The sequence below is a fragment of the Chiloscyllium punctatum genome, chromosome 5, assembly GCF_047496795.1.
Source record: "Chiloscyllium punctatum isolate Juve2018m chromosome 5, sChiPun1.3, whole genome shotgun sequence".
NCBI classification, from domain to species: domain Eukaryota; kingdom Metazoa; phylum Chordata; class Chondrichthyes; order Orectolobiformes; family Hemiscylliidae; genus Chiloscyllium; species Chiloscyllium punctatum.
The window spans coordinates 95,856,240-95,871,676 of record NC_092743.1 but is presented as its reverse complement, the minus strand read 5'-3'; the positions used below and the strand labels follow the sequence as shown (position 1 = coordinate 95,871,676).

Genomic DNA, 15,437 nt, shown 5'->3' with positions numbered 1-15,437 from the left:
AGCAGACAACAATTGTCCCTCACTACAATCAAATTAATTCATAAGGTTATGTTCAATAATTTGTTGAAGATGGGGACTGGCAGGAAGTTAAAGTTCTAACTATATTTAAGGAGGAAGATAGAACATGACCATGGAATTTTAGACAAATCAACCTGACATTGTTAGCAGGAAGGTTGTGGATTTTTAAAATTAAAAGGAGAAAATAGAAGAATATCTATAATCCAAAACATAATAACAATAATTTCAATGGAGAAAGTTGAAGCAACCACAAGGAATTTTTTGAATATATAACAAAGAGAATTGTCAAGGTTAATGCAGTGAATGTAAAAATCTTGATTTCCATAAGGTCCCAAACCATAAATTAATCAACAAAGAGAATATGGAGTTATGGAAAGAGTGACTGAATAGATTGCAAGTTGACTTCAAGATCGAAAGCTTGGAGTAGTTATTCAACGAGACTGGTGGGAAGTATGGAGTTCCACCAAGATCAGTTCAGTTTATGGTTTAAGTTAACAGCTTAGACTTTGGAATCAAAAATCCAATTTCTAAATTTGCAAATGACAAAAAATGTGGCAGACAGTCAATACAGAAGGTGAGATGGATAAGCTTACAGAATGAGCAAATAATTAGGAATTGAAGTTCACAGATAAATACAATTTTAAGAAATCACATATTGAGAAGTACAAATCTAAACGTGGTAAGAATATAAAAGGGATCTGCGAACACAAATATGCAAATCACAAGTTGTGACACAGGTCAATAAGACCATAACAGGGGAGACAATGGCCTAGTAGTATTACCACCGAATTGCTAATCCAGTCACCCAGCTCATGTTCTACAGACTGAGTTTTGGCACTGCCATGACAGATGGCGGAATTTGAATTCAAATAAAAAAATCACTTGGAATTTAGAGTCTAATGATGACCAGGTAACCAACGTCAGTTGTTAAGAAATCCCATCTGGTTCACTAATGTCCTTTAGGGAAGGAAACTACCATCTTTACCTGGCCTACATGTAACTCCAGACCCACAGCAATATTGACTCTTAACTGCCTTCTGGGCAATTAGGGATGGGCTATAAATACAGCCCTCATCCCATGAATGAACTTTAAAAAACCCAGCAAAATAAGTGCTTCGGTTTAATTTGTAAAGGAAAACACAAAAATAGAAAAACTATTTAGACCTGCACTGAGTCTTGGTTCAACTACAGTCTGCGTACTGTTTGTGTAGTTCCGGTTGGATGCTGGGATATTTGAGCAAATTTAAAGAGGAGATAGGCAGATACTTAATTAGTAACAAACAGATTGAAGGTTGATGAGGACCAGGCAGGAAAATGGAGTTGAGAATGAGAGGAGATCAGCTATGATCGTATTAGGTGGCAGAGCAAGCTCAGGGACTAAATTACCTACTGCTGTTCAGGGCTTTTATGTTCTCATGTACTTTAATAGCTTTCAATTTTGTAAGCAAGCCTATTATGTGGCATAAACACACTTTTTTCACACATATCTACCACCCCACCTTCTCCATTATTTCATTAATACTTGATAAAGTTAGTCAAATGCGATTGACAAATCTGTGTTGACCTGCCTATGGTTTCCTAAATGCCAACTGAAATTCTTCCCCAACCCCACTCCTGCATTACCCGCTCAACATTTCCTCAAATCACTGATATCAGGCTGACAGGCTTAATCCACTCTCCATGGTTTATAAATTATATGTAGCTACCTTTTAAATATTAGCAGGTTTCTAATCCCTTAAGATTTCTCCATACCTTCTAAATTCAAATGGATTCTCTACTGTTTTATGAATGCTAGCATTGTCCTAAGCTGCCCTTTTCTGTCTCATTTTTAACAATTATGTCTTTATTAGCCTAGGATCTATTGCTTTGGCTGCCATTGCTTTCCCTCTCACGGGAATATCTTTAAGCTGTTCCTGGATTACCACCTCTTTGACAGTCTCCAGTGTTCAAATAAACAGTCACTCAAATAATCAATATACAGCTTCAACATAAAATGAATCACATCTACTGTGTTCTGCATTTTTAAATTTCAAGAAGATTTGGAGCCAGAGTCTACAAAAACACTGAAAGCAAGAGACTTTGTGAATCAGATAATTTTCTATGAAACTGCCATCAGTTGCCATAATCATCCATACTAAGAGTAGCTTTCAATTTAAGTGAATTTACAATGGTGAGATTTAAACCCATGTCTCTACAGCATTAGTGTAGGATTCTGAATGACTAGCCCAATGGCATCACCACTACACTACCATCTTCCCCTTGTGTGTAATGCAAGCATCTCAAATGGCTGAACTACCATATGTTGAGAATGTCTGTTCAACAACAGCAAACTGTAAATCAAATCCTGAAGGTGCACTAAAACCAGCCACTGGTAAGTAACATGATCCCTGTTCTGTAAAGGAGGAGATACATGCATAAAGATATTGCAGTATGGGGAAACTGGAACTTCTTCATTATATGAGGAAATATTTTTGCCTTTTTACTGGTGTCTGCTTTGAGGCATCACCTTGCTTTGGAAACTATGCAAGTTAGCCAAGTTATTTCCCCACATCAGTTGTCGAAAGATGCGACTGTTAATGAACAGGTCAGAGATCATTATAAATGTGAACCAGTCACATGGTGCCTTCTGCAAACAAGTGAAAGTATCTGGCAAAGATAGATCAAAAAATAACTGATGAACAAAACGGTCGCTTCAGTAAACTCTGGACAGCAAGCATTGAACTGCTTTTCTAGTCTCTACGCCCAGACACCCAGGTATTTATTGTGCCCGTCTGTGTGTAGAAGGGAATTATAATAAGTGGGTTAAAGTTTAAATAGCGAAATAACACGCTCCAATCTATTTTGGGTTTGGTTAGCTCAGTTGACTGGATGCTGAAAATGCGTTGCTGGAAAAGCGCAACAGGTCAGGCAGCATCCAAGGAACAGGAGAATCGACGTTTCGGGCATCAGCCCTTCTTCATTAGTGAAGAAGGGCTGATGCCCAAAACGTCAATTCTCCTGTTCCTTGGATGCTGCCTGACCTGCTGCGCTTTTCCAGCAACACATTTTCAGCTCTGATCTCCAGCATCTGCAGTCCTCACTTTCTCCTCCAGTTGACTGGATGACCAGTTTGCGAAGCAGCATGATGCTAGCAGTGTGGGTTCAATTCCCGCACTGACTGAGGTTACCATGAAGGACTCTCCTTCTCAACCTCTCCCCTCACCTGGAGGCATAGTGACCCTCAGGTTAAATCACCACCACTCATCTCTCTCTAATGAGATCAGCATATTGTTTTGTAGGACTGGGGTCACGATCTTTGGAATCTAGATATTTGTAATGGATAGCAATTCAAATTCCAAGCACAAAAATCATCGGTGCTTTGTCAATCCTGTGATTTAAAAGTCCATTTTGTGGGAAAAAAACAGATTGATTTTCAGTGCTGTCTCCTGATAAGGCATAAATCTTTATAGTGCACCCAGTTACACAACATTGGATAAAAGTTGATTGCGGTCACAGATTACGATTAGGGTTTGCAGCTTGCTTAGAGTTATAGAGATGTACAGCATGAAAACAGACCCTTCGGTCCAACCTGTCCATGCCAACCAGATATCCCAACCCAATCTAGTCCCACCTGCCAGCCCTCTGCCCATATCCCTCCAAACCCTTCTTATTCATATACCCCCCTCAATGCCTCTTAAATGTTGCAATTGTACCAGCCTCCACCACATCCTTTGGCAGCTCATTCCATATATGTACCACCCTCTGCGTGTAAAAGTTGCCCCGTAGGTCTCTTTTATATCTTTCCCCTCTCCCCCGAAATCTATGCCCTCTAGTTCTGGACTCCCAGACTCAGACACCAGGGAAAAGACCTTGTCTATTTATCCTATCCATGCCCCTCAATTTTATAAACCTCTATAAGGTCACCACTCAGCCTCCGACGCTCCAGCAAAAACAGCCCCAGCCTGTTCAGCCTCTCCCTATAGCTCAAATTCTCCAACCCTGGCAAAATCCTTGTAAATCTTTTCTGAACCCTTTCAAGTTTCACAACATCTTTTCCGATAGGAAGGAGATCAGAATTGTGCACAATATTCCAACAGTGGCCTAACCAATGCCCTGTACAGCCGCAACATGACCTCCCAACTCCTATACTCAATACTCTGACCAATAAAGGAAAGCATACCAAACGCCTTCTTCACTACCCTATCTACCTGCGACTCCACTTTCAAGGGGCTATGAACCTGCACTCCAAGGTCTCTTTGTTCAGCAACACTCCCTAGGACCTTACCATTAAGTGTATACGTCCTGCTAAGATTTGCTTTCCCAAAATGCAGCACCTCAGGAATGAATGATATACGTTGGGCCATTTACGGTAGCTCGTTTTTCTGCCATTCTTTTATGATTGCACTGTTCATCAACACGATCCGGACAATTGAATTGTTCCCTTACTTCCTGTTTATTGCAGTAAATAAGTTGTACTTTGGCGTGCAATAGTGAATTGGCTTTACTTTTTCAATTGGTTTGAATACTAATTGCAGCAAGGGACCACATTTCCTGGACTGTAAACTGGTAAAGGGAAGTTGCTACATTGCTGTAAGTACTAGAAAGTTTTTATACAACTTGAAGGTCAAGTGAAGTTGTGTGGCAGACAGGTTAGCTATCTAAGTTTGTTACTTTTCTGAGTAGTGAAGTGGATACTTTGAATATGGTACCAGAACTCTGAATTAAAAAAAACTCTTACTACAGCCTTTTGGATTTGCTTTTAAAGCGCACTTTCACAGACTTGCGAGGCAGTGCACTCATACCTCCGCACTGTCTGTCTCCCTCCCCTCTCTTCCGAGTGAAAACCAGGCTAAGAAACCTAGAGATTTGATAGAAAGGATTCCAATACAACACCTTAGGTACACCCAAACAGCTGCTGGATCATAGATCAAATCATTACTGCATGGACAATATTGAGACATTATTGCTAAACTGTGAGAAACTCATCCCCTACCCCCATGAAGTCTGAAATTTGATTTACAGAATTGGTTTTTCCTTGACTATATTTTCCCCAAACAACCTGTTTTGTCTGCCTTAATCATGAATGAATGCATGCATGTTTGAGTCTTGAGGTGGTATAGCAAAAGTTGCATAATAGTAAATCAATAATTTTTTCGTCATGTGTTAAAGAAGAAACTTGTTTACAAGAGTTAATTTAATGGTGCAAAACTGGCATGAATTACTTCCGTTTTGAATAGCAGTCGTCAGGAAAATCAATCATCACGGTGGTTTGACATTTGTCACAGCTTGTGCAATAATTGGTCTATTTGCACACTATTCCCAGCGGAGTCATGACACTGATTAATTTTGAGTAGGCTTTATAAAAACCATTCATTTTTACAGAATAGCTCAAGGGACAAGGCAGTTTAGCAACAAGCGTAGCTTCAGAGAAACTGGAAGCTCTCTCCTTGGAGCAAAGGAGAGGGAGGTGAGATCTGGAAGAAACGTACAAGATTGTGTTTAGATAAGGTAGGTAAAGGAAAGCAGTTTCTGTTAGCTGATGGCATAAGGACTCTCACAGATTTAAAAAGGTTCTGGGTAAGAGATACAAGGTAATTTGAGTAACAGCTTTTTTTTCTTGTGCACAGCAAGTAGTGATGACCTGGAACTTGATGCCTGCAAGGGTAACGGAAGCAAAAGATGAAGAATATTTTCAAAAGAAAACTTGACAGTCACTTGAAGGGAGCAAACTTGCAATGCAATAGGGATAAGGTGGGCAAATGGAATAGACTGGATGCTCTGCAGGTAATTGGACTGAATGGTCTCCTGTGTCACAATAACAATGGCAAGTATGTACAAGTCCCTTCTTCCCAAGTGCCAGGGAAATCCTAAACTCTGTATGGAAATTGTGGGCATGACCCCAGTATAAAGTATTGAGCATATTTACTATTTTTAAAGTGATTGTTCAAATGAACAATAGCACCAAAGTACAAATCTCTTCACAGTTCTCGCTGGCAAGGACAGATGTATAAAGAAAACAAAAAAGTGTTTTCTTTATGAATAATAGCTGAAGAAAGTTATTGTTCTACAACCAATGTATTGCAAAAACAAAAGAACACGTTGAAATACGTGTGTACGGATTTTGTTGCTGTTGGGCGTGGGTGGAAAATGAGAACATTTAGAAATATGACTGACACATTATTCATCCGGAGAAAGTGGATCATGGACAGTGAGAAAAACATCCTAAATAACTGCATCTACTACCTTCACCTTACTTTCATTTGAATGATATATCACCAATTGCTTTTCTCTTTAGTTCCTATTTATAAACACCCAGCACCAGAACCTGCTTACACAGAATATATCAATCAGTACAGAATCAAAATCAATTTGGAAGACAAAATGAAATACATGAATAGAATGGTGTTTGAGGGAGTTGTGGCACAGGTTTTAACAGAAAAGATAAATCACATTTAAAACACACATAATAGAAGTTATTAGGAACATTTACATTCAGTAGCATTATGCTGAGGGGATCTTATACAAATGAAAGTGAATTATATTGTACACTTCACTTTATTTTGTCTCCAACCCAGCTGCTGAAGGACTCAGTTTGCACTCTGAATTCAATTCCCAACACCAGAAGCCTAGAGCACAAGATGCCCTTTGATTGAGAAAGAACTGGAAGAAATTCATCAATGTCTTTTAGAAGGTCAGACCATACACTTTAACAACAACACTTCTATTCACTTAGAACTTGACAAAAATTATTCTTAAAGCAAAAACAACAATTTCTGGAAAAACTCAGTAGGTCTGACAGCACCTGTGAACAGAAATCAGTTAATGTTTTGGGTCCAGTGACCATTCTTTGGAATGATTCTGAGGAAGGGTCACTCGCCCTGAAACATTAACAGATGTCTCCCCACAGATGCTACCAAACCTGCTAAGCCTTTCCAGAAACTGCCGGTTTTGTTTCTGATTTACAGCATCTGCAGTTCTTTTGGTTTATATTTGTTATTAGAACACTTCTTTTTACCCTGAACAGGCAGAAAATCAATGAATGAACATTTTAATGCTGGCTGGTCTTATTTACCAGTTAAACTTGCTGCTCTGGGCGACTCTTGAACGGATGTAGATTTGGTGCGGCCATGGTGCCTGCGCTTGCTTGTGACTGATCGTGTTGTCCGAATGTGCACCTCACTGACTTTGAAGAAAGCCACCATAAAGGGCTGCTTGTCATGAGGCCCATGTTGCCCAATCAGACCTGCCATTTTGGGGTTGATACCTTGTCCTGCAAGAACATGAAATGTGAAGTAAAAACAAATGTACTGAGTCAAAACATTTCCACAATCTGCATTTGCATTCTTAAGTACATGTGCTAGTTTTACGCTCCAAGTCACAATTAAAACGTTCCAAAGACAATGTAGAGATACAGCATGGTGACGACAAAAAGTCCACTTTAAACATTTCCATTACTTGCTGGCTATAATCCACAATTACTTTGAATAGCCCCAATTGACCTTCCAGGAACCTGCTGAACAAACACCAGTGATTGAATCACACTTAAGTTCAGTACTGTTTTAGAAAGAGCATCGACTTCCTGCTATAAATTTCAGTACCTGCTCTGTTCTAAAATCGTATAAACGCTTCAAGCGCAAGATCGCTGTTTGACATGCACCTGTCCCCATAAACATTCTTCTGGATGTGGAGAACTATCTAACACTAATCACTTGTGAGCTGTTTTGCAATTGAATTCTCATCTGGCACAATCACATCTTATTCAAAATGTCCATCTCCCAGAGGTCTTTGTTATTATATCTCACCAAACATACTTTTATTTACTGCTACCATGCAATTATTTTTCTTGCTAGCTAAGAACAGCACCTCTTTCGTGGCACTTGGGCAAGAAAAGGGCCTAAGAGAAAGATTGATTTGGAGATGCTGGTGTTAGACTGGGGTGTAAAAATCACACAACACAAGGTTATAGTCAGACAGGTTTAATTGGAAGCACTAGCATTCGGAACGCTGCTCCTTCATCAGGTGGTTGTGACCTTATGAAGGAGCAGCGCTCCAAAAGCTAATGCTCCCAATTAAACCTGTCGAACTATAATCTGGCGTTGCGTGATTTTTAACGAAAATCAAAAAAGTTAGCTATACTTAGAAAATTCAGAGGCCTTAGTGTACGAAGCTCAGTAAGGGGCAACTGAACATTCCAGGAGGTATTGCTAGAGATCCCAAAATGGTAAGGAAAAGTATTGTGTAAAGATCAGAGAGGTGAGGCAAGGGAGCATAAAAGTAAGTTTGCACCTCTCACAAACAGTACTGCTGCCAGATCAAAGGTTCCACAAATCATAGTTGCAATGAAGAGTGAAAAGGCTAGAAAAAGAATTTGAGGCCTTACCAATCATGTAATCATTGCCTACACTTTGAACAATCAATCAGGTGGCTACCCTTAAAAGACAAACATCCAGCAAGGAGTGCAGAGAGTACTGCTTGAAAGCAGTAAAATTAGCACAGACCAGCCAGTAACATAAGGTTTGCATTTTTGTAATGCTGCATTGAATTGTTAAAACGTCTGGAAAAAAAAGGATATACTGCAATTTGCTGTGGTACAGAGTCCAGCAAGCTTTACAATCAAGTTGAAATACCATGGCAGAATACAAGCGTATAAACTGAAAGAACTTAAAGTGATATTACGCAAGTACTACATCATTTTAAAAACTGGGAACTGAAATGTGAAAGAACTGCTTTGAAAAAAACCAGTGTTTGTAAGAGTGGCTGCAGTTTTGCAAATAGGTAACCTGAAGTTGTAGCATTTTGGGCAAGTGCTTGAACAAGCAGAATTGGAATTTGGATTGCAGCCAGCCAATCTGGAGTCAGGGAGTGCACTGATGTAGCTTTTGTTGAGAATACAAAGTCGATTGGTCTGTGTACTAGTGACTGTAATTAATGACTTAGTACAGAAATCTGGTCCACACACAAAGCCTTGATCTGAAAAAGTCAAGGAAATTCAGGAACATGTAAAAAAAGATAACATTTGGCATGACTCCAAAGACAGCAGGGTTTGCTTTACAGCATGACATCCAAGGATATCCAGATCAATACGCTGCACATGACTCCATGGAAGTGGTATGAGTTTGAGGAAGGGTCACTCGATCCGAAAGGTTAAGTCTGATTTCTCTCCACTGATGTGCTGCCAAACCTGCTAAACGTTTCCAGCAATTTCTGTTTTTGTTTGTGTAAAACCTAAAGCTTTTCACTTTGGACTCATCAGATCGAGGACATATGAGACACCATTTCTAAAATGAAATTAAGATCACCTGCTTGGCTTGAAGGACGATGCAGTTGAACATGCTGGAAGTTACATGCTCAACTACTCAGAACACTTATGTGGACAAAAGCACAGACATTATATCTTTTCCATAAAGAAAGGTAGTTGTGGAGACAGAAATTCTGCTGCATTCCTATAACAACACCCTGACCAATCAGAATCTACTTGCCTGGTCAGAGAATTAAAACTGACAGCTAACCACTCGGTGCATTTCCTATGACCCAATCAATCAGCCTCTTTTCCCATGCTGTTTAAAAAAAGTGTCCATTTTGTGATGTGTGTTTCTTGTGACTTTGTTTAAATGAGTGCAAGATAAAATGTTAACTTCCAGTCATGCTTTAGTAATGCTTAAAAGTGTGTTCCCAGAAGAGTGTGGAACACCTAAACTGCCTAGGTTTGTGAAGTCAGACTTCTAGGGAGCGGAGGTCGTGGTACTGTCATTGTTGTATACATTATTGTGTAATGCGTTAATGATAGGGAACAAGCTTGGAGAGAGGAGGGGTGTTGATAATGCAATGGTGGTGAAGGGGATAATGGTCATGTGGCATTGGCTGGCCCATTTTATTGGTGTCACAATCTGTGGGTGGAGACAAGAGTTCTACCTGACATTTTGGAGGGAGCAGGTGTAACTGTACTAACTCCCTAAGGTCCTAGCGATTATGTCTGACCAAACGTAATTGTATTTATTACAATTATGCAGTACATGTTGATATTTAAGAACACTGCCTCTTCTGAAGGTACTTTCCAGCAGGAATTTCCTCTACAACTAATCATTAATTAGGCCCAAAACAAAACAAACACAAAGAGGGCACTTGTGGCAGCAAACCACCTCAAATTAACCCTCAGCCGGAGTCATAAAACTGGCAAATAGCACAAGGTACCAACTGAGCAGTCATTTGGGAAAATACCACAGTAAACAATGCCTATTGATAGGTAGTTTCATAGAAATGTTGAAAGGTATTAGCAAGAAAGGAACTGAGAGAATGTTTCCCTGGCTGGGAAAAGGGTGCTAGGCCATTTAGCATTGGAGATGATCCCAAGGTTCCTCACTCTGTGTGAAGCACATTGAAGAGTCAGGCAGATTGATTTGTGAATGCTAACTGTATCAAGGCAGATAATCCAAGGAGGAGCTGAATGAGAGAGGACGCTTACAGGGCAGAAAGCCTATTGCTTCTCCTCATCTTTGACATTCAGCAACATAGAAATATATGAGAGTGTATTTGACAATGCTCCTGGGAAGCACATTATATTGCTTCCTCTGCTGCAAGTGCTGAATAAATGCAAGTTACTGCTTTACATGGATGTTCAGAAGTTGAAGTTGTAAATAACATAATAAAGGAAAGGAATTGCAGTCTGAGGGAGGTTAGTGGACTAAGTTACACAGTCAACATAGGAATGAGATTAACATTGCTGGTGGTGATGCCTTTCAGATTCAGCTCTTTACTTTGAAATGCACACAACTGGAAACTCCTTCAATCTACCTACCAAATATTGTCAGCAGAATCTGACTTTAAACCAAGAATTGCTGAATTTTTGTTTCACTAATTGGGATTTGAGATGCTCACAAAACCATGCTGCTTGCTTGCCTTTAGTTGCTTTGAAGTGATGGCTATTCCTACATCTTAAACAGCTGCAGATGTGTGTTTTCACGAAAGACTTTTTCTTAAATAGTCAAACCTACGTTTAACAGACACTTAGATATATAGTTGAATAGGAAACCTTTGAAGGGATATGGACCAGGAGCAGGTAGCTGGGACTAGTTTAACTTGGGATTATGTTCAGCATGGACTGGCTGGACCAATGGGACAGCTTCTGTGCTCTGTGAATCTATGACCCTACTGGCCAGCAACAGCAGTCACGTAGCAAAGAAAAAACATTAATAGTTTGTTTTGGTGATGGGTTTCCAATCATGAAACTCTGCTGTACAATGCAATGCTGCCCCATACCATGGAATTAAAGAATAAATCTGGATACATCTGACAGCAATCAAACAAAAATCACTATTATCCATCTTTTTTCCATCCAGCCCAAATTAAAAAAAAAATAAACTGGTCAAACCCATTTTTCAGGGCAGGGCATAGGCAGGGCTCATAGTTGGACACAAATTGAATGATGGAATAACTATTTATGGAAAACTCCCTTCTACCCAGAAGCCTGACTGACATGGCTTTTCCAACATAGCTGTTTCCTCATTTGGCCCAGAAGAATAAAATTAGGTATTAACTCAAAAGCAAAACAATTACACTTTTAGAATTCTGGAGTTCCACATGAAATACTGACAGATTAATTTCAATAAAGTTTTTTTAAAATAATAAAAAGGAACTATGTCTAGACATAGATGATGTGGCAAAAAAAAACAAGGAAAACATTTAACTCCCTTTAAACAAATCTGACTAACACATTGCACCATGGACTAATTCACATCTTTGCTTGTGTTCTAACGTGTGATCTCAGCATTGTGAGAAATCTCCTTCTATAAATGTAATTTTTACATTAAAATGCTTTGATCTTTTCAAACTCTAATATCATTGCAGACAATTACCTCTTCAACCAATTAGACCCCAGGGACAGATTTGTAATGCAAGACACTTAACATGCATATATTTTAATTATTATTTATGTTAAGAGTTTGGATTTTGCACTAGTGGCACGAGGGGCCTAATAATTAATTTGTAAATATTTCTCTAGTCATAATCATTTATCAGCATCTGTGGAGAGAAAAACAGCTAATGTTTTGAGTCATATGGACACAGGTACTGCCAAGACCTGCTAAGTTCCTCAAGCAATTCTGTTTTTGCTACAGAAAAGTAGCAATTGTATTTTACCACATTCTGAAAATTTTAAATTTGTGTTCCAGTAAAGAGTTTGGTTTATTCCATTTTATTCTTCAATTCTGTTGCATAATAAATTTCAACTTTATTACGAAACCTGAAATCAGCATCATTGACAGTTTGTGTTTCAGCAAAAGAACACTTTGTTAAAACTAAAACAGACCAAGCCAGGTTTCAGTTTGGGATTATACTTGTCCAATAAAAACAGCACCTGGAGTTATAACGTATTTGAGACACTGCTTTATAATCCATTTAGCTATTTAATAACCAACTGGACTTTACTGAGAAAAGAATTCTCAAACATATCCAAAAGCCTATTTCAACAAACACCACTTTTTGGCGAAAAGTTGTGCATGCTTCCCCCATCTGGTCAGCTGATGTTTGATAGCAAATGTCCAGAAGAACAGAGAGCATGAGACACAAAGCAAGAGTAAAGAGAGGGTGGTGAAATAAACAAAATGAGAACATCTTACGTGTGGACACAAAGGAATATAGTGAAGTATTTTCTCATAAAAAACCTCATCAGAAAATACATCCAGTAGCCCAGGTTACACTGCAAAGTTTCTAGGTCTTAGAGCTGAAAATGTGTTGCTGGAAAAGCGCAGGTCAGGCAGCACCCAAGGGACAGGAGAATCGACGTGTCGGGCATAAGCCCTTCTTCAGGAATCTTATGCCCGAAACGTCGATTCTCCTGCTCCTTGGATGTTGCCTGACCTGCTGCGCTTTTCCAGCAACACATTTTCAGCTCTGATCTCCAGCATCTGCAGTCCTCACTTTTTCCTTCTAGGTCTTAGACCTTTGTACAGTTCAAATCATACTCAAATCACATCACTCTGGGACCGCTGCACAGTCCGAGGACCCTATGAAAGCCAGGTCTCCTCTGTTTTCTCAGGTGGATATCAAAGTTCCCAGAACAGTATGTGTCAAGATGAGGGTGGGGGTGCTTTTCCAACATGCCAAACACCACCATTGAAACAATTCCGTAGCTCTAAATTGCACTCAGTGACTTCACTACAAAGCACTCAATTGGCTGTAAAGCTTTTGGAATGTTACGAAAGATATTTGCTAGTTGCTTCTCAGAACTACAAATTCTGGATAAAATTATGCCAGTGACTCAATTGCAGCTGTTAATAGCACTGAACTTGCATTTTCATACACCAGCATTTTCTACCTGATGGTACAAAGATTGCAAGTAGTGAAAATGAAAAAAAAAGTTATTCATAAAACTGCACCAAGCATTTTCAATGAATCCCAAAGAAACAAACTGATGTATTTTCTAACATTACACATTTCTGTGAAGAATACTTTATCTGATTGGTCAAATGTCAGAGAAACGGGATGCCCAGAATGTGACTGGTCAGAGGTTTCCCCTTGGGTTGTTTTGGTATTTATTTATTTTATTTGTATTTCTGAATTAATGGAGGCTGCATCCAGAGAAAAAGAAAGATCAACCTCTCAATTTGCTCACATCGGTGCAAGACATTAAGGCAGCTATGAGGTGGAACTTTAAGACATTCTGCAGAATCTTTGGAGTTAATGAACTCCACAGATGCTGCAATATAAATATCAACTTGTTGAAAACAATTATGGGTTGAGGTCATTGTAATGCCCAAGTATTAGATTCCCCAGAGATGGTGGTGAGCTTCCTTTGGAACGGTTGTCCCTTTTGACGTGGGTACATCTACAATGCTGATCGCGAGGGTGTTCCACAACCCAGCTGCAGCAAAAGAACGGCAATATAGTTTTAAACCAGCATAAGTGCAGGACAACTGGTAAATGGTAGCGTTCCCCTCTATCTGCTGTCGTCGTCCTTCTAGATGTTTGTGGTCATGGGACAGGAAGGTGCTGTCTAAGGACCCTTGGTGAATTTCTGCAGTGCCTTTTTGTAGATGGTCCACACTGCTAGTACTGAGTTTCAATGATGGAGAGAATGGAGGTTTGTGGATGATGTGCCAATAAAGCAGGTTGCTTTGTTCTAGAGGAGTGTTATTGGAGCTGTATTCATCCAGACAAGTGGGGGGTATTCTATCACACTCCTGACCTTGTAAACGATGAATCAGGATGGGAGCTATTCACTGCAGGGTTCCTGGTCTCTGACATCCTGCAGTAGCTGCAGTACTCATACTGAAGTTCAATTTCATAATTGAAGAACGAGGAGTCGTCGGCTATCTGGCCCTTTGAGCCCACTCCGCCATTCAATAAGATCATGGCTGATCTTTTCACGGACTCAGCTCCACTTATCCACACTCTCATCATACCTCTTAATTCGTTTATTGTTCAAAAAAAAAGCTATTTTAGCTTTAAAAACATTTACTTAAGTAGAGTCAACTACTTCAGTGGGCAGGGAATTTCAGATTCACAACCCTCTGGGTGAAGACCTTCCTTATCGATTCAATTTTAAATCTGCACCCTCTAATTTTGAGGCTTTGCCCTCTTGTCCTAGTTTCACCCACCAGTGGAAACATCTTCTTTATGTCTATTTTACCAATTCCCTTCTAATTTTATATTTTTTCTATAGGATCCCTCCTCATTCTTCTAAATTCGAATGAATATAGTCCCAGTCTACTCAGTCTCTCCTTACTGGTTAACCCCCTCAATCTAGTGAACCTCCTCTGCACCCCCTTCAGAGTCAATACATCCTTTCTCAAGTAAGGAGGCCAAAACAGCATGCAGTACTCCAGGTGTGGCCTCACCAGCACTCTATACAGCTGCAGCATAACCTCCCTACTTTTAAACTCAATTCCTTTAGTAATGAAGGACAAAATTCTATTTGTCTTCCTAATAACCTGCTGTACCTGCAGACCAACCCTCAGTGATTCAGGCACATGGACACGGAGGTCCCTCTGCATAGCAGCATGCTGGAACTTTTTACCATTCAAGGAATAGTCTTTCTTGCTGCTACACCTACCAAAATAGATGACTTCACATTTATTAACATCGTATTCGATCTGCTGGATCTTTGCCCACTCAAAGTATCTATGATCCTCTGCAAAGTTTCACAGTCCTCTGCATACTTTGCTCAGCCACTCATCTTTGTTATCTGCAAACTTTGACACACTACAGGTGGCCCCCAACTCCAAATCATTGATGTAAATTGGGAATAATTACGGTGAATAAAGCACACCCACTAGTCATTGATTGCCAACCAGAATAGCACTCATTTATCCCCACTCTTCATCCTGTTAGTCAACCAATCCTCTATTCATGCTAATACTTTACCCATAATGCCATGCATCTTTATCTTAGGCTTTTGGAAATCTAGGTACACCAAATCTACTGGGTCCCTATTGTCCACTGTG

At 39.7% G+C, this 15,437-nt stretch overlaps 1 protein-coding gene across 1 annotated transcript in view; it reads right to left on the bottom strand.

The window, feature by feature from the left end:
- The window catches only part of bmp6 (bone morphogenetic protein 6), a 134,125-nt gene that overhangs the window by 40,766 nt on the left and 77,922 nt on the right, over positions 1 to 15,437 (bottom strand). The window contains exon 4 of the mRNA XM_072570813.1: positions 7,070 to 7,267. Coding sequence (XP_072426914.1) covers positions 7,070 to 7,267 — 198 coding nt within the window. The remainder of the gene's footprint in view (positions 1 to 7,069; positions 7,268 to 15,437) is intronic.